The sequence below is a fragment of the Drosophila rhopaloa genome, unplaced genomic scaffold (assembly GCF_018152115.1).
Source record: "Drosophila rhopaloa isolate 14029-0021.01 unplaced genomic scaffold, ASM1815211v1 contig_47, whole genome shotgun sequence".
Taxonomy (NCBI): Eukaryota; Metazoa; Arthropoda; class Insecta; order Diptera; family Drosophilidae; genus Drosophila; species Drosophila rhopaloa.
In genome coordinates, this window is record NW_025335142.1 from 3,683,520 (window position 1) to 3,701,732 (window position 18,213).

The following is an 18,213-nucleotide window of genomic DNA, read 5'->3' on the forward strand; positions in this document are numbered from 1 at the left end:
GAGTTATATTAAATTAATTTCCTGTCCCTACTTAAGCATCATACAATTTTTTCAAAGACTTAAATTCCCAATGATATTTTCGAATGTTGAAGATATATAAAAGTTTCCCATTTCGATTTTGTTTTAAATGTTTCTAGATCAAAATAAAAGTTCAGAGGTTTCATCTAAAATAAAAAATCTTCAAGAAGTAAAACTCCACGACGAGTAGTTGAAAACACAAAATTGCATTTATTTCTATATACTCCCAACATCAACCAACACTGAACTCCAGATATGTGTCTACTCATCGTATGTATAGCATAGTTAAGTACAAATATGCATACACTTATGTATATGCTTGTATAGGTGTATATGTAACGATCTTTATAGCTGCTGTATTTCGTACTATTGAGAACGGATCTATAGATAGGATACAATAAATCATGGAACCAAACGATGTAGAGAACATCAACTACAGTCAACAACCTTGGTATCAAATATTAAACAATATTACCACCGATTAAGTAATGTACATTTGATCTACACATTTTCGATTATTGTATTCACTTGAAACGCCTCTGTAGAAAAATTCGTAAGTCGTAAACTAAAATTGACTTTGCACTTCCAGCATTCGGAATATGCATTAGAGACTCCTATTCCTACAAAGAACAAAATATCTCTTACCGCCTCACTTACATTGTCTTAGTTGGATCTATTAACACTTTTGATTTATTTCGTGGCGATGGCTTAACATAATTATTGATTTAGCTAGAACAATCTGGCATATTCCGATACAGTTATCATCGTGAGTACAATGTACAAGAAACTACTGTTGTATAAACCGATTTTGTATAAATTCATCTTGCGTATATTTTATCAGTACTATCTCACACTAACGATAAACACTAGACTAATTTACGCTAATCAATTCATGTTGATCTAAATAAATGAAAGCCAAGTGGTATATCAATTCTTCAGCAGCAATTACAATCCGGCTCTATGCTCTTTCCTTTCAATCCCCCGACCACTTGGCCTGGCCTGCCTTTTCTCATTAGCTGGATTTTCGCTTGTATAACTTCTACAAAAATTGTATGACAATATACACACACGTATAAAATGTTTCGATTAGCTCCTACGTATTATGATACACACAAAGGCTGTCTAATTTGAGAACTCACTTATTCATATTATTATTAGTATTAGTTCTAGACTTAATCTATCTGGTTTACTTACTATGTTACACATAATCTAAGCTGTCTACAACACGTTTGACGTTCAATTTGAATTCAATTTAATTTGCAACGGGCTTTTAACGCAACTTCTTGCCTTCTACGCAAATTAGATGAGAAATTTTCGATTACTTACGATCTAATTTACTATTCAGGCCTACTTATGCTGAAACTAATTTTAGAGCGCCTCAGTCGAGGAGCTGCAGGGTCCGTGGTATCCGTTCGAACTTTCCGGGGATGACTGGGAGGCAGCTGCTCTCAATGCGGCCCCAACTCCGGAGGATCCACTCGCTCCTCCAACCTGAGGCTGTATAAGATGCTTGAACGTCGTTTCCAGCCTGGGAGGATACTGTTGATAGGTTAAATAATAATAACCTTTATAAGATAGTAATTAAATAGGATTTTGGGTTTTTAGGGACCTACTATTCATTATATTATATCCCCCTGTGTTTGATACCAATCCCCAAACTAAGCCACTAAAGGATATGTCCCTTATTTAAAACCATTTAGGGACATTAAAATCTTCAAAACGAATTAACTTTAACCGCGAATTCTTCAGCACAAAAGAATCATGACTTTGCTTGCAAATTACAATAATTAAAGAGATTTAAAAACCTTGTTATTTGTTTAAATAATTGACCAACTTAAGCCGCGAATTCTTCAGCATAATAACTGTTTGCAGGGTAATTGGCACCATGTATGACCTAAGACTTTTAGGAGTAGTAACTCACCTCCTGATTTTCATCCAGGGACGGCAGCAGTTCGTCCAATGAATTGGGCGTAAGGGGACTGGGCGTGGCCATGGTGACGCGACTGAGGGCGCCATGTTGCATTAGTGCCTCACCAATGACGATCTGCGGCTTGTTCTGCGTGAGGTGCTGCTGCTGTTGCAGGCGGGCCAGCCGCAGCTTCATCTCCTGCCGGATCTCCTTCTGCTGCGTCTCCTTCTCGAAGCGCATCATGCTGTAGCTGCGCACCGAGGAACTGGTGCTGTGCACCGACGCTAGACTTGGTCTTCGAGAACCTACAAGCGAAGAGACCAAAATATAGGTGTCAGCCAGGAGAATCTATAAGGGGTATTGTCGGATGGGATTGCTGTATTTAAACTGAGTGAGTATCGAAGCGTTTTGGTTAGAAGAAACGGCGTGGAAGAGAAGGATAGTAAGTATATGAGAAAGACTGGAGACAGAGATGCATAGCCACAGCGAAAGATCATTCCGAAGCGTTTGGAAAGCAAATTAAGCGAGTGCGAGCAGCGGAAGACTCCTGAACAGCCATATAACGTTAAGAAATTTTAAAAATTCTTTGGTACTCTAACTCCGACTCATAAAACCTCATTAAGGGTAAGTAAATATAACCTTTTTTATCTTTTATAGTGAGTAAAATAGTGTTTCCCGATTCTTATCCTAAATTATACTCGTAAATCATAACAAGTCTTCAAAGATTCCATATAGCATACCATCTTGATTTTAATACCGATAACAATTTTTAACTGAAATATCCATATTAAAATAAGAGTTATTAACACAGAAAAATATTTAACGTATTTATAAATTCAGTCACCGCCTTCTTAAGGCCAATATATACTATAAATTCACTTTCGTCAACTCGAAGAATATTACGTATACGAATGTTACTCATACGCCAAATAGTACAAACTCTTGACCTTTTTCCTGAATTCACATAACTTTCCAAATATCCTGTAACTAGTCTTTAAGATAAGAATGAGGATAAAAAGGAAATTCATAAAGAAAAGTTTGTTTGTTTCAAAATGCAGTCATCTTCAGTTCAGAATTCAAGGCGAAGAAGAAAGTAGCAGATTTAGAAGAAGAGGAAGAAGCGCAGGACATTCACATATAAAGTTGCAGGATTAACATATATAGAAGAAAATTTTCATATCGTTTATCGATTCGTGTGTGTGTGTGTGTGGAAAGTGTGTGGAAACTTTGGGGACTCAACCGGCAAAAGGTCAGCCGGAGGTTGAGTGACGTGGAGAATCCTGGCGGCAGACAAGTGTCCTTTGCTGCTGGCAGGATGCAATCGTGGCATGCAATCGTATTTGTGTGTGGTGTATCTATGTGAGTATGTGGCATAATTTTCTTAATTTGCAATAGTTAAATATATTAGCTAAAAAATCGTGTACGGTTATGCAATATTACTTTGTTTTTTGTGGAAGTTAGGGAGAATTGTCTATGAACATAGTCACCGCCATATTGCTTCAATATCATCTTGTCGAAATATATATTTGATCATCCTTAGAATCTGTGGCTTTTAACAATTATTCCTTATCAAATGGTGTCTATAAACCTGAGGCGAGTTTCTGTTTCATTCTCTTCTCAGTTTTTATATATAGCTTTTGGTCTGTTAAATTGGTTTAAATATAAACTCTATATTTATTTGGTGGCTTAGTGCGCGTGTGTGTATCGCAGTGTGTGTGTCTGTGTTTTTTTTTTTGGTAACGATAGAGAAATTAAAACAATGTAACAACTTTGTATTTGGAAACAGAGGGGCTCAGAAGCACATAAAACATCAATCATCAAGAAAACACAAAATTGGTTTGTAGTTTTTTGTATTTAACTAGACAGAGTTGTCAATAAAAACACTATTTAGACAAGCAGGGGGATAGGGATAACCAACGCCAATGTACACAAATTAAGTTTCCAACTGTAATTAAACTGAGCTGAATTAACGATATGTGATTGCATGAATAATCCAATTTGCGAGATTTAATTATGGCTCATGAGACATGATTTTAATACAGAGTCTGATATTTATGCGGAGAAGGAATTTGATAGTAGCTAAATGAATGATAGAAATTTATTAAATTATATGTCTTGTTAATGAACAATTAACATTTAAACAAAGTTATTGGATTCAGTGTAAATTAAAGGAATGCTTACTCATATCACAAATTGATTTTTATGTTAACCGTTCATTTAAACTGCAAGAATAGTTTTTGGTATTCTATAGCGCTTATTTTCATAACTAATAAACTAATGGCCAAAAACTGTAATTGAGTTGAGATTCTTAGCTAATTTTTCTTAGATAGAAATTCAAATAGTAAAAATAATATAATGAATTAAATTGTATGGGAGTCTTTTGGTTAATGAGAGACTAAATCATAAATGAGTTATTTTAAAATAACAAATTGACCAACAATTTGAAGTTCGTACACAACTGACTGCAATGACAAGATCTGGAAGAGTACAATATAAACTAAGGGCTAGCACAGACTTTGAAGTATCTCTAAACGGGATGGGATGCAAAACGATTGAACAGATACGAATAGCACATAGATGAACTTGTTTCTGTTGTGATGTGGAGCTGTTTGGTTGGACATGGACATGGACATGGCGATACGGAATGCGGATGGGGATGAGCAGACCACACGATCGAACAATGGATGCTGGGATGACTGATGTTTGAGTTGATTTACCGCAAATCGGGGCGTTTCACTCGCCGGCGTGGGCAGTGCGCCAATTTGCAGGTGGTGCAGCTCGGCGCCAGTGGCAAATCCGCCGCTGGAGTCGCCGCCATTGGTGTCGGCATCGCCGTAACCACCAATCACACCGACATGTCCGCAGCCGTAGCCGAGGCCGAAGCCACCACCACCACCACCACCTGGATCAGCCGGATCGCTATCGTAGGCATGGGCATGTGCATGAGGGACTGTTGTGCTGGGTTCTATGCTATGCGGACCGCACTCATCGTCCTCCTCCTCATTGCCCCCAAAATTGTCAATGCCATTCATGCCCAACAATGTCCTAAATCTATCCTGATTCCTTGACCTCGCCGGCGACAGCTCGAAGCTGAGCAGATGCCGCTGGTGGTTAAGTTGCTTCTGCAGTTGGCGGTTCATCGAGAGCGTGCTCTCGCAGCTGCGGCAACCACTCCCACTCCCACCACCACCTCCAACACCACCATCATCAAGGTCGTCCCGCGAGTGCTGGCTGCAGCCCGCTCCGGATGTGTGCCGCGACGAGGCCCGGGAATTCTGTTTGGACACCGCCGCTATGTGACACGATATGAGCAATATGGCGGCCGATCTAGCCGCACCTGTTCGAGACGTCGACACCAGGATGCCCTTCGAGCCGCCGCTTCCTGCCGCGCCTCCTCCGACGGTCCCGCCAGCCACGCCTCCTCCGGCAACAGTCCCGCCCAGTCCGCCGGCCGAAGCGCGTCGGTTGCCAAAGGAGCCTATCGATCCCGTCGACCGGATGCTGGAACGCGACGACGGACGCCCCGAGTGAACGGTGAGCGGTATCCCTGAAATCAAGGCAATCGATCCATGAGTAGAATAAAATAAATAGGAACCCTTAAAACCCTTTGAAAAACCTAAAAACAAATAGATTGCAACTGTACGTAATATTAGGTGTTAACATAAATGCAATAATATTACTTTCAATACAAATGGTACCTAAAAATTGTAATGAAAGGATGATTGACAATTATGCTTTAAGCAGGGACTAAAAATAAAGATTATCAAAAGAGAAAATAAACTCTATAAAATGATTATTTGTTAGTGAAATTTGAAAATATTCTATTAAAAAATATGTATTTTATTAATTTAATACCAATGAATAAGCCACTAATATCTAACGAATCCGGATTGGTAACAACTCACCTGTATCGCTGGAGTACAGAATGGGAGGCGGAATGCTGGCGTCTCCGTAGTTTCGATGTCGTGGATACTTCGTCTTGCTAAACAGATGCAGCACCATGCAGATGAGCCCGGCCAGAACTGCGATCCCCGTGGAGACGCCCAGCAAAGTGGGCAGGTCCGAACTCAGTTCGCTGAGATCTACGAAAAGATTCTTAATTATTAAGAAGTTGACTTAAAGTCATCGGATACTTAGAAGTAACTAACATAAAAATGGGTCAACAAAGTAATCAACGTTAAAATTAAAAATTTTAATGCAGATTTTTAGAGAATCAAACCACAAGTTTCAAAAGCTATGTCACTTTAAAATTTGTTAATTTGTGGACTGAATAAGTTTAATTTTGGGTCACTTTTTTACAAGTCATCGGAAATTTAGAAATAACTAACATGAAAAAGGATACAAAAATTTATAAAAATTAACGAATTTATGAGAAAACAACCACAATTCTTAAGCGGTATGTCACTTTGAAATCGGATTCAACTTGGTAAAGTTATAGACTCTAGAAGTCCAATTGTGGATCATCTTTAAACATGTGATCGGTAACTTAGAAAAACTAATATGAAAATGCGTCACAAATTTATCAACGTTAAAATAAAAATTTTAATTAAAATGAAACCTAACTTTAAATGATCTACATTCATAAAGCATGCTTTCAAAAATGCACTGATAAAAATCTGGATTTTAGGAATCGTGGTGCTAAAGAAATCTCTTCCAAACTATTGTTTATGGAACTTGGATTGGTTGGATTTCTCAAGTGCTCAGTTTATTATGGGACCAGTACCTGGAGTGCAAAAGATGCGACGCGTTGGCTTCACATAGCTTACGGAGTGGAATCCGCTGGCACACTGGCACATCGCATTGTGCCGCACCTGAACACAAAGGGAGTTCTCGTCGTTGTAGATGCACGTCTCGTCGTAGAAACACTGATCGCCCAGTTTTTTAGCTGCCAAGGGAGGAATATATACAGTTCAAGGGGAAAAACCATTGTGTCAATGCAACAACTTACGTTTGGCGCAACCCTTTATCAGTCCCAGCTGCACGGGATAATTGCGTTCGCAGCTGCAGGTCTGTGACTCCTTGTCGCAGGACACATGCAGCAGCTTTACGTCACACTTCAGCTCGTTGCACGGCGCTCCAATATATTTCCCCTTAGCTGCAATGCGCAAAGCCAATTTGCATTAACAATTAAGCTCCACGAAACGCAAATTAAATCAATGTGAGGCTATCAAAATGAACAGAAGGCTGCACGATAAATTAATTTGCTTAACAAAAGAATACATTTAAGAAAAAATCAATCATAATTTATATATTATATAATGTATGTCTACTAATTAGTGATTCAGCTTCTTAAACATATGGCTGTTAAACAAATATATTTTGTATTCGGTTTCTTTAAAAATATTTATAGAAATTTTCACACATCTATAATTTATGTTTTGATATTTTAATATCATCAAATGGTACTTAGCGAAATGGGCACAAATTCCTTTTACATTTAATAATTTTAATTCAATCGTAAATCAAAATTGTGTGTATCACATTTTATATGCACTTCTCCTTAACTCCAATATTATCTTTTGGCACATACAATGACTAATTACCATAATGTGGTGTTTATATATTGCTGGACAAATGGGAAGTTCTTCGAATTTCACAAAAAGCTTTCAATAATTTTAACTCAATCGTAAATTATTAAATCGTGTGTTCACATATTAAATGCACTCCTCTTAAAATCCAATATTATTTTCTGGTACAAATTTTTAACTAATTACCATAATGAGGTGTTTCAAATATTTCTGGAGAAAGGCATGTTCTGTGAATTTCACAAAAAGCTATTCATCTTTGGGTTATCATTTGGAAATTGATTTTTAATTACAAATAGCATATTCAATTCAATTCCATTAAAATCCCATATTATCTGTTCGCACATCCAAGGGATTTTTACTCGCCACACAGTAAACACAACCTTCTGTGTGCCACCATTCCTTGTTGTGGTATTTTGTAATTCCCGCATCATGGCCAAAATAAAATGGATGAATCCGTGAATCATGTTGCATGGACCTCCACTGAAGAGGCGAATCCTGCAGCTGTTGCGGCAGATGCAGTGCCAGGTGGATAGGGCATGCCAAAAATAAAAGTTAAACAACAACGAAGGACCAGCGTGGCGAAGGGATTTGGATGTGTTGTGCAATTTATGGCTCTCATGGTCTCTGGGGTACTCGCTTTGGGACTCCGCACTGACCAAAGGTCAATGCAAACTAACGAAACGCAGCCCTAGCCAAGTGCATTATCAACACAATTTTCATTTATTTGCCTTTGCCACTGCAGCCACAAATATTCATTTACCAAATGGGATTATACAAAGGAGTGCACAGATAAGTTTTTACAGCAAAAACTTGAATTAATAAGTAAATTAAATAATAAATGAAAAATAGGGATGAACACTTTAGATTTGAATACAAAGTGCTGTTGGGAGAATTTGGTGGCTTAATTAACATTTTATTTAGTAGATATACATAAATACTTTTACATTCATATTTTAAGACACGTTTAATACAATTTTAATAAAAGGGGCATTTAAAATGCTTTTGGAGAACAATGAATAAAATAAAAGAATATAATGCTCTATCAATGCTTATATTTCCTATCTTTAATTTTCTCAAGAAGTTAGGTAAGTAATTTTTGGTAAATGAGTTTTGTTTTCAATTGTAATTGGTAATTCTGAATAATAATTACATATTCAAACTATACAGATTTTTTACAGCTATCTCACGGATCCAATTTTTTCTGTTTTTATAGCATAACGTATTGTAAAATGGGCACTTTAATTTAAAACTATATTATTCGAAAAATTACTGATTTTGCTATGCAATTATTTTAGTTTTACTATATGTGTGTGTATCGGTTGAGCACTCACCTGACTTATTATTAAGCAAGGCCTCCAAGTCGTCGACGTCGTCCGGATAACTGCCATATTCGTCATCTTCAGGCACATTGGCGGCATCACGTTTCCGCGTGCGCTTCTCGAGTTGCTCCTGCTGAGGCGTAGATCCCTCCAAGGCGTGGACCGCGGAGGAGAGATTCACCTGGACCGGGATGGCAGCCGAGTCCGAGGACGAGGCCAGGACAGAGGCGGATACGGAGGCGTGGATCAGCAGGAGACAGCTGCCGTAGAGGAGCATGGCCTGGCCCAGTTGCATGGCCATCAAGTGGCAGCCGTGTGGATTTTGGTGCTGGTGTTGCTGCTGCTGCTTCTGCTGATGCTGATGTTGTTGCTCCGGTTCCCGTTGTTGTGGTTGCAGTTGCAGTTGCAGCGCCACCAGCTGCAGTCGCCGCAGTAGACAAGGCAACGTTAACTTCGCCATTTTGTCATTTTCGCAACGGCTGCACGGTCTTCTCAACGAATTCGCAATTGTTTGATAACTTTCGCCATTTGGCCGAGAAGTTTCGTTGATGTCGTTAACAGTTTTGTGTTTCAGTTCAGCTCGAGTTTCTGTTTTTGTTTCTGCTTTGGCTCAGTGGTTTAGTGTTTGCTTGGACAAATTGGCCAAACCCTGGTGCACATTACGTATACGTCATGGCGCACATTACGTATACGTCGCCGGTCGCTGCTGCTTTTGCTGCTGCTGCTGCTGATGATGATGTTTAGCCAAGGCCCGCCTGCCGCTTTCAAGTGGCCAACCAGCCAACTGCCTGCCCTGCATGATAATTTTATATAATTTTACCCCGACTCTAGTGGCTCTTGTTCTTGTTCTTGGTGTTGTTCTTGTTGTGGCTGTTTCGGTCAGCAGCGTCATCATCTTCGAGTGACCCACTAATGTGTGTTGCATGTGCATGTGCTACACCTCCCTTTACCGCCCTCACCCTAATTGGGTATTAATTCCATGCAAACTGCAGATTTATGGCACGAACTTTGCAAATCTGGGTTGGTCGTCCTCTTCTGCCTGTCCCGGCTCGTTATCCCAAGCTGCAATTGCACGGAAAAAGGTCAAACATATAAATTTGTGCGGCTTATACTAAAATAACCATAAATAATTTGAGCAGTGCGTGCCATCGCATCAAATAATCACCTATATTAACCGTTTTTAAATGTTTGCGTTTTACAAACAGTTGAAATATCCAAGGACCAATGGTTGAATTAAATTATGCGGTTTCTTTAAAAGCTTAAGTTCTAAGTTTAAGTTGTTTTGGTACCTAAAGTGACTTAAAGCTTAATGAACTTTATAAATTTTTACAAATAGAAGAAATAGCAAAGGACTAAAGCTCGAGATTATTTTTCTCAAAATGAAAGATGAATAAGAATATAGCGCATTTATTTATCGTAGATTTATCTATTCCGAACACCTAACCAAAAGTATTTCTTTCAGAACATTTTTTAGAATACTAGATTTGGCTGCAATGGGTTAAGAATATCATTTCTAAAACAAATTTATAATCTAGAAAGTGACACACAGCTGTCCCAAAAGTAAGCTAACGAAAAATTTCTAATTTTTTTTATTTTATTTCTTAAACTCAATATTTACTTTTAAATTGGGACAAATAGGGGTCTATAAAAACCAGCGGCTTGAACTTTCTTCGTTTAGATCACGATATCTTCTAAGTGCGAAAATGAAACTTCTACTGGTTCTGACATCGGCAGTATTCTTCGCCCATGTGGCAGTGGCACAAAATTCTGATAATTCAACAGATGCAAGCAATGCTGATAATTCTACAGATGCAAGCAATGCTGATAATTCTACAATTGCAACCAAAGATGACTTTAATGTTGAATATGAAGATAACTCTGTGGATGGCAATACGAATAACTCTGAAGACGTTGGAAACTATGATGAAGATGCTGGCGACGATAGTAACAACGACTATAGCTATTGGGATTACTCCTACGGTGATGAGGAACTATCCACTCCTGCTCGAAAAAATAAAAAAAATAATGCCAAAAAAAAGGGAAATGGTAAAAATAACAGGAAGAACAAGAAAAATAAGACACCGAGACGTCGTAACACTCCAAGTGCCAAGAGAAACAAAAAACAGGCAGCTAAGAAGGGGACACCTATTGCCGCTAAAAAGCAAAAAAATAACTTAGGCAACAAACGCAGACGTTCTGGATAAATCCAGCTAAATTAGCCAAATTCAAATACTATAACAAATTAATTGCTATGTTAAAGCGAACTTAAAAAGTAAAAATCAATTTATTTAATTTACACCAAAATTTATTTTACCTAATAACTGATAATGCTTGGAATATAAATCGAGACGTTTGTTCAAAAGGCAACAATTTAATTGTTTATCGTTATAGATTAATTCTAGATTAACCAGATGTTTTCAAATCAATACGTTTTCAGTAAAGTTTTCAGAAAAATTCAATCGCAAAAAAGCATTCGTGATTTACATATCCACTAAGTGTTGCCAAGATTAGAGATCTTTTTAAACCAATTGATGTAAAATAATATTGGTGACAGATCTCTTACTTGTACAATATTCCTTTCTTTTCATCTATAAATATATGTAAGATACCTTGTTTTATAATTTAAATATATATTCACTTGCCCTGTGTCTTGATAAGTATTTTTTATTTAAAAAATTTTTATTGCAAAGTTGTAAAAATTTAGGTGTTTTTAAATCCAACACCTTAGTTTGGGGAAACATATTTTTTTTAAACTCTTGTATTAATTTTTGTTATTGTTAGAAATGCTAACCTTGGTTCCTTTTATATTAAATGGTACTTTAATTGTTTTTTCCTTTTTTCTAATGCGTTATATTTTCTTAAAACCAACTTTTAGCGACTCAAAAATGAAATACAAAGAAATAGCAAGCACAGGTGTTCTAAGCCAGCAACAATAAAAAAGCATAATTGAAAACCAAATATGTACATTGTATTCAAGTACCAAATGTAAAAAAGCTTTATATATTTGCTTTATATAAAAGCAAGAGAAAATTATAAATACCCAGCATGGAAGTATTTTCACTTCAGAAGTGTATATATACGGTTACCTATCTGTTCGCTGAATCTGAATAAAATGAGGCTCTTGCTGGTCTTAAGCCTGGTCATATTGGTAGCCTACGTGGCGGGTGCTGCAGATAGCGACTATTACGATGATGAAGACTATTACTATTATAATGATGATGATGAGAGCAATGCCACTACCACCACTGAGTCTGGATTATCAGAAGATGAAAGCGATGGGGACATTTCAGATAACAGTGCCGAGAGCAGTTCATCTGAGGATAGTACCACAAAATCAACTGTCTCCAAAGGAAATAAAGCCGCAGGTCGTAGAAACAGACGACGCAGACGCACCACCGCTGTACCAAAACGAAGCAGCACCGCTGCCCCGAAACGCAAAGTAGTTGCTGCCACGCCCGCCAAAAGACAAACACCTGTGGCCAAAAAGAAACAGACACCTGTAACCATCAAGAAGAATCCCAATACTGCTGCCAACAAACGCAAGCGCACAGGTTAAGCCTTCAAAAAAGTAAAGTTGATAAATATATCCCAAGTAGAAGAAAAAGTTTAATTAAAACTGAAAAGTTTTGTAGAGAGTTATATGCATTCAACAATTTTAAACCATGTGAACCAGTACAAACCAAAACCTTTTTGATCATTAATCCAATATTAATAATAAAAACAACAACAAAACAATAAAAATTACAATTTTTACTTTTCATAAATCAATGTGTTTTATAAAAGAGTAGAATCTACCTTTAAATAATACAAACGTTAAACAAAATTAATTATCTATTGGAAATAACTCAAATTGCTGTTGAAAAACTAAGTTGCCAGGTGTTAGATAATACGAGTTATTTAAAATAAACATAAATTATTATGCAAAAAAGGTAAGTTTAAAAAGGCATTTGAAAAGGAGCTCACAAAATTAAAATATTTATAAATAATAATCAGCCTTTTCTTTTGACTGCATAGTTTGGTTGGTTCACATTTTCATTTCAATGCGCTTGGTCATTGTGTATCTACTTAAACGAAAGCCAATAGCATCTATAAATAGTAATTATGGCTCTATACATGTAGACACAAATGCACAGGGACTCTTAATTACTGATGCGCACAGGCGACAATTGTTTAATGGTGAAAGGATAACAAAAAGGGAGGAGCAGACAGCATCATCGGCTGCCACAAAAGGTTCTTTTGTTTTCGATTTCAAAACCCCGACATTCTGGCAGTGGCATTGCCAGCAGAAATCCCGTCTATCCAGTGCACTGCGCCGCACATAAAAGCCACTCCGCATCCAAGTGTTTGTATGCCCCAGAGAGATACCATCCTGCAGCCATACCCCATACACCCTTTCACACATCCTTGTATGCCACCCGCTGCGGCAGCTTAGTGAGTGTGGCAACAATCTGAATCATCGCTTTAGTTTCCCTCTTACAACCCATCCCATATCAAGAGGGTATGATGGGTTATTGGGTTCATAGGTCATCCATACCAAATTGATTTCTTACAATGAAATGGATGAAAAGTAAGCATTCAGATGGCAACAAAAAGTCAAATAGGCGCAAATATAAGTACATTATAGAAATCCCATAAGAACTAACATTGACCTTAAAATTCAACAGATTTATTTGGTTTCCTTCTGATTAAATACCTTACAACAATAATGTAGTTTGTATGTTTATGGCTTATGCGTTTGTATACTAATACTCATTTAAATTTTTTAAATGGTATCTGACTAATCCATATATTTTTCCCGAAATAAACATATTTATTTTTTTTCTCTACCAGCTATTTTTTCAATCCCTAATATTTTAAGAGGGATTTGCAGATTATATCCCCATGGTGGCCGTGATATACCCTGCCCTAACACCATTTACAATTGCAGACGGTGGACTGACATGGAATCTGAAGGAGGAGGTGAGCGGAGGATATGGCTGCTGTTATATCTGCGGCTGATGCCTTAAGAGGAAAATGCGATAATGTGCGCTAAACAATGAACAATGCAGAAATGGCATAAAAATAGCCAGAAGTGGGATATGAAGTGGGACGTAACAGCGGGAATAATAATGGAATATGTGTTTGGCTCTGAGGACGATAACGGCGAGGATGATGACGGTCGGTGGGTTGTGTTGGTCTTGTTAGCACTTACGATGATGATGATGGCAAGTGCCAGATGTATGCAGATTGTAGGTGTGGCTGCTGACGTTGATGGGCACGTTTGAGGGGCAGGAACAGATCGTCAGAATCTAGCCCCTGTATTTGACATTTACATGTTTTGCAATGAAAGTTTCAAGAGGCAATTTCTTGTGTTAAATGATTTGGAAATCGGTATTAGACTTCAAGACAAAGCAATTTAAATCTTTTTTAAAAATGCTTTGGGTTGTGTTTAGAAAATTTATTTACATGATAAAGCTTGTTTTGCACTTGCAGAATTATTAAATATATTTTGTGCTCCCTGAGAATTAGTTTTATAGTAAGACCAGCAACGAAATCTATTTATATTTAAACAACATCTGACATAGCACACATGTCGTATGGGTGATTTTTTATTCGCTGGGAAACAGCTTTGACTTTGATTAAATATTTAGTGTTGGATGGGAAAATGGAATACAAAAACAATTCGTCTAGATTTTCATGTTTTGGTTTTTGAATATTATTGTCAGTTTCTTTCTTCGGACTTATATTAAACAATAACAAGAAAGGGAGCAAACTTCGGCAATCCGAAGTTTATTTTTTTTTTTGTTTCGACTTATATACTACCTGCTATAGAAAGACAGCTTTTGGGAAAGTTTCAAAGTAGAGATGGACGGATGGACGGACAGACAGACATGGCTATATCGATCAAGAATATATATACTTTATAGAGTCGGAAATGTCACCTTCATTGCGTTGCAAACTTATGACTGAAATTATAATACCCTCTGCAAGGGTATAATAATAAATAATGTTATCTTCATCGGGTGTTCAATTAATAAACGATCTAAATTGAAATCCTCGGCAATGTTTAGCGCATCCATCAAACTATTTAAGAACTTGCAGTTGCTCACTTTTTGATAACAATCTTAAACAACAAAGACATAAACTTCCTCCTTGTGGATGTATAATTTGAAAAACAATTTGCATTTCCTTGAGGGCAATTTATTTTCTATTCCTTCGGAGCGGCAGGGAAACTAAAACTTTCCGCACTCTAAAGAAAATTTACCTAACAAGGCATTTAGTTGGCAAACAAAAATACGTGCATATTTCTAACCTTACGGTTGGCAAAATGTTTATGTAATTACGGACACGTTTAAAAGCTCTGTGTTTTCGGGGTAGAAAGGGAATGGACTTGGAGAAAAGTGAGCGAGTAACCAGCAAAGAGCAGAGCAATTTATGTAAGTGCGATATATTTTTATGTCTCGGCGAACCATTAAAATGTTCATAATGCAATTCCGCCCAACACTATGCATATAAATTTACACCGGCTGGGGGAAAAATCGGAATAGCGGAAATGCAAGTCCAATAACAAGCGTCGGGGATTCGGAGGTAAGGACGAAAAGGATACACAGGGACTTAGTGGACATTCTATACACTAAAAAAATCGTTTGAATTATATTGTATTTGAGTTTAACTGTGTTTTTTATTTAATTAACAACCTATCCATACATCATTCAGTACGTTTAGTGCTACTCCTACAAGTATATTGTATTAAAAATATTATAATTTCGTTTTAGCTTTATCAAACATTTTGGGAAACAACTTAAAACAAAAGTTTTCAACATTTATAAAAATGTTTAGTATATCTAAAACTTTAAAGACAAACTTAAAGACAATCAATTCTGTTGATTTTACAAAACATATTTTCCTATTTGCGGCTAGATATTCAAATTCTAATCTATATTTTACTTGATTTAAGGCGTAAAAATCCTTTTTTTGAGTGCACACACTTGCAGCGGAGATGTGAATGAACGCACGTCCTGCTGCACTTGTATGGGTGCAAGGACATGCGGGGGAGTGGTAGGGAGACGGGCAGTGTTACAGTAACGGTAACGGAAGCGACGAACGCAAACATCATCCTGCATTCTGCATCGCCGCAGCTCGGCGCTCTCAGAGAGACCCTTACTCAAGTGAGAGGGAGCTAAAGAGAGAGAGCGCCTGCCCCCAGAGAATAGCGGTACATAAGGACTTTGCGAAAACTGCACTCGTGTGCGTGTGTGTGGTGGGCTCCTACTTTTAGGCACTGATAAAGGCAAATTTACATACGCCGAAATACGTCCCGCCGCCCCTATTGCCCGCCCACTTGCTTTCGGCCACGGCTTTTGGCTTCTTATGTGTCGCCGATGCCGTTTAAAATGTAGGTTACACACAGCTAAAAAGGACCCGTAGACGCACACGAATAACATTCACAAACACATACAAGCACACAGAGAGAGACTCGGGCACACATGCACGTGCATACGTGCAATATATTTTAGCACTTTCCGTTTTCCCTTCGGAGTGTGTCCTGCTCTAAGGTAATAAAAGTTTTACAATTTTTCGGTTACATATACACACACCCGTGTGTGTGTGCGCTTGGCTTTTGTCTTTTACTAGGACCTCAAGTCAGCTGGGCCGTACAGATTTTGATTCCCACAAAATCAAAGTAACGGCCGCTGTGACCCGTAAAAGTATGCTTCCAAAAGTGAACTATTCGGCACTAGCATGAGAAATTCAAAACAATTCCGTAATTTTAAATGTTAACGAAAATTTTCACGAGCAATTATTAAATAAAGTTAAACTTAAAAATATTAACTTTTTTCACAATTGCTTAACTAGGACTCTATTTAATTTGATTATTTGTCGGCATAGTGCCAATAGTTTACAGAATATGACACTTTTATTTATAATTTAACTAATTTAAGCTGAAGAACAATGCTAAAAAATTAGTCGGTTAGTGTATCTAAAATGTTTCCCAGTGATAAAACATATACATATATTTCCAGAAAACGAAAGTTGAGCTCTGCGGCTTCGAAACTTTGTTGCAATATACAAACTTAGTTTTTAGCAATTATCTCAAAAATTAAAAATACAATTTAAAAAAAACCTTTTAGCATTTGAATCAAAAGTAAATGCAAATAAAAGGCATTTTTATAATATCTTTTTAGAATCCATCTAAAAATTTTCTTTCTATGACAGTAATGTTTAAAATTAAATTTCGTTCGATATTAATTTCTATCTTCGCCTAAAGAGGCTTTCAAGGCTTTCATGTATCCTGCTCCTTGAGCTTTTCCATAATTTAAATTGTTTTTGTTGACTTTTTGATGAGTGACTGTGTGAGTTGGAGAGCAGCAGCATAGAGAAAACGTAATAACTGTGACAAGGGCAGGAAATGCTCCACTAGGCCTATAATACTACACAGATTCGTACATAACATATATGTACATACATACAGCTATGTATTGTAGCGTACCTATGTAGAAGATATATACACAAATTCGTCTGGGAGTTCTTGTTTTTGTGTGCCAACTTAAATGGCCTGCCAAACAGCCAACTAGGAACCAATCAGCGATAAATCAAAGTTTGATTTGATTTTCAGCCACGTTTTTACCTTTTTCGAGCTTGTTTTTCTCCAGTGGCAATTTCACCGAAGCATTGTGTTCGCCTACGAATTAAAACTTTCACATAATTCGCCAAACTTGACGCTTTAATCATTTAACTTTTGCCAATTTGGCGCAGCCAAAACTTTCCGCATCACAGAGACACACACACACGCGATTCGTTTAATTTTTAATGCAATTTTAATTGCGATTTTGCAGTGAGCACTTGTATGGGTTTTGTGTTAGAGCTAGTTTTAATCCACGCTTTGCACATTAGCAGATATTATTACATTGTCTAGTTCGCCCTGGTACAAAAAAGCTAAGCGATTTTGTATTGGTTCTTATGCGAATGGCGAACTAATCGGAACTGAACCGAACCCACTGCAGTAACGGTAAAGGACGATGCGTGGGCGAGGACGCCGATGCTGCTCCTTCGGTAGTTGCTTGACATCTGTTCCTGGTCTTCGGTTTTTGGACTTTCGGTTCTATGAGAAGAATGGTCGCAATGCAGGAGAACTTGACGTAGGGTTGAGTTTTAAAAAAAGGGGATGAGAATCCTATCCGTTTTGCTAACCAAGATTGAGGGAGAAAAGAGAAATTCGAGCGACTGGGACACCACTTTAAAGTCAGCTGTTTGCCTTTAATTTATATTTTAAGAAAAATAGGAAAATAAATAACTGAAAAAAGCCATCTTAGAGATAGGAAAAATAAATTTTTTTAATCAATTTTTTAAATTTATATAATGCATGTTATACATTTAAGTATTATTTTTTGGATGTTTTGCCTAACAATAAATATTATTAATAAAATATGCATTTAAAACTTTTAAAAATAACAAAGTT

The 18,213-nt window shown here is 37.3% G+C and overlaps 3 protein-coding genes across 4 annotated transcripts; 2 read left to right on the forward strand and 1 right to left on the reverse strand.

The window, feature by feature from the left end:
- Positions 1 to 215: 215 nt before the first annotated feature.
- LOC108041021 lies at positions 216 to 17,794 on the reverse strand. Of its 2 annotated transcripts, XM_017118792.1 has the most exons (8): positions 17,383 to 17,794; positions 8,787 to 9,836; positions 6,876 to 7,022; positions 6,651 to 6,812; positions 5,833 to 6,009; positions 5,265 to 5,474; positions 1,940 to 2,232; positions 216 to 1,557 (listed from the first exon to the last, which is right to left on the reverse strand). In XM_017118792.1, exons 2-8 carry the CDS (start codon positions 9,232 to 9,234, stop codon positions 1,387 to 1,389), a joined length of 1,608 nt encoding a protein of 535 aa, XP_016974281.1. In that variant the 5' UTR covers positions 9,235 to 9,836; positions 17,383 to 17,794; the 3' UTR covers positions 216 to 1,386. The 2 variants fall into 2 exon arrangements, with proteins under 2 accessions (XP_016974281.1, XP_016974272.1); XM_017118783.1 differs by lacking the exon at positions 216 to 1,557 and having other exon boundaries at positions 2,112 to 2,232; positions 4,645 to 5,474.
- LOC108041042 (pre-intermoult gene 1 protein) lies at positions 10,478 to 11,070 on the forward strand. The gene has a single exon (XM_017118815.2). It carries the CDS (start codon positions 10,478 to 10,480, stop codon positions 10,976 to 10,978), a length of 501 nt encoding a protein of 166 aa, XP_016974304.1. The 3' UTR covers positions 10,979 to 11,070.
- On the forward strand, positions 11,862 to 12,440 carry LOC108040947. The gene has a single exon (XM_017118667.2). It carries the CDS (start codon positions 11,887 to 11,889, stop codon positions 12,328 to 12,330), a length of 444 nt encoding a protein of 147 aa, XP_016974156.1. The 5' UTR covers positions 11,862 to 11,886; the 3' UTR covers positions 12,331 to 12,440.
- Positions 17,795 to 18,213: the final 419 nt, after the last annotated feature.

Bases quoted from the DNA above. Each gene is read 5' to 3' on its own strand.
- LOC108041021 (XM_017118783.1), bottom strand. From the start codon at position 9,234: ATGGCGAAGTTAACGTTGCCTTGTCTACTGCGGCGACTGCAGCTGGTG. The intron at 6,813-6,875 runs GTAAGTTGTTGC...CTCCCTTGGCAG, and splicing joins GATAAAGGGTTGCGCCAAAC to CTAAAAAACTGGGCGATCAG. The intron at 5,475-5,832 runs GTGAGTTGTTAC...CCTTGATTTCAG, and splicing joins TCTGTACTCCAGCGATACAG to GGATACCGCTCACCGTTCAC.
- LOC108041042 (XM_017118815.2), top strand. From the start codon at position 10,478: ATGAAACTTCTACTGGTTCTGACATCGGCAGTATTCTTCGCCCATGTG.
- LOC108040947 (XM_017118667.2), top strand. From the start codon at position 11,887: ATGAGGCTCTTGCTGGTCTTAAGCCTGGTCATATTGGTAGCCTACGTG.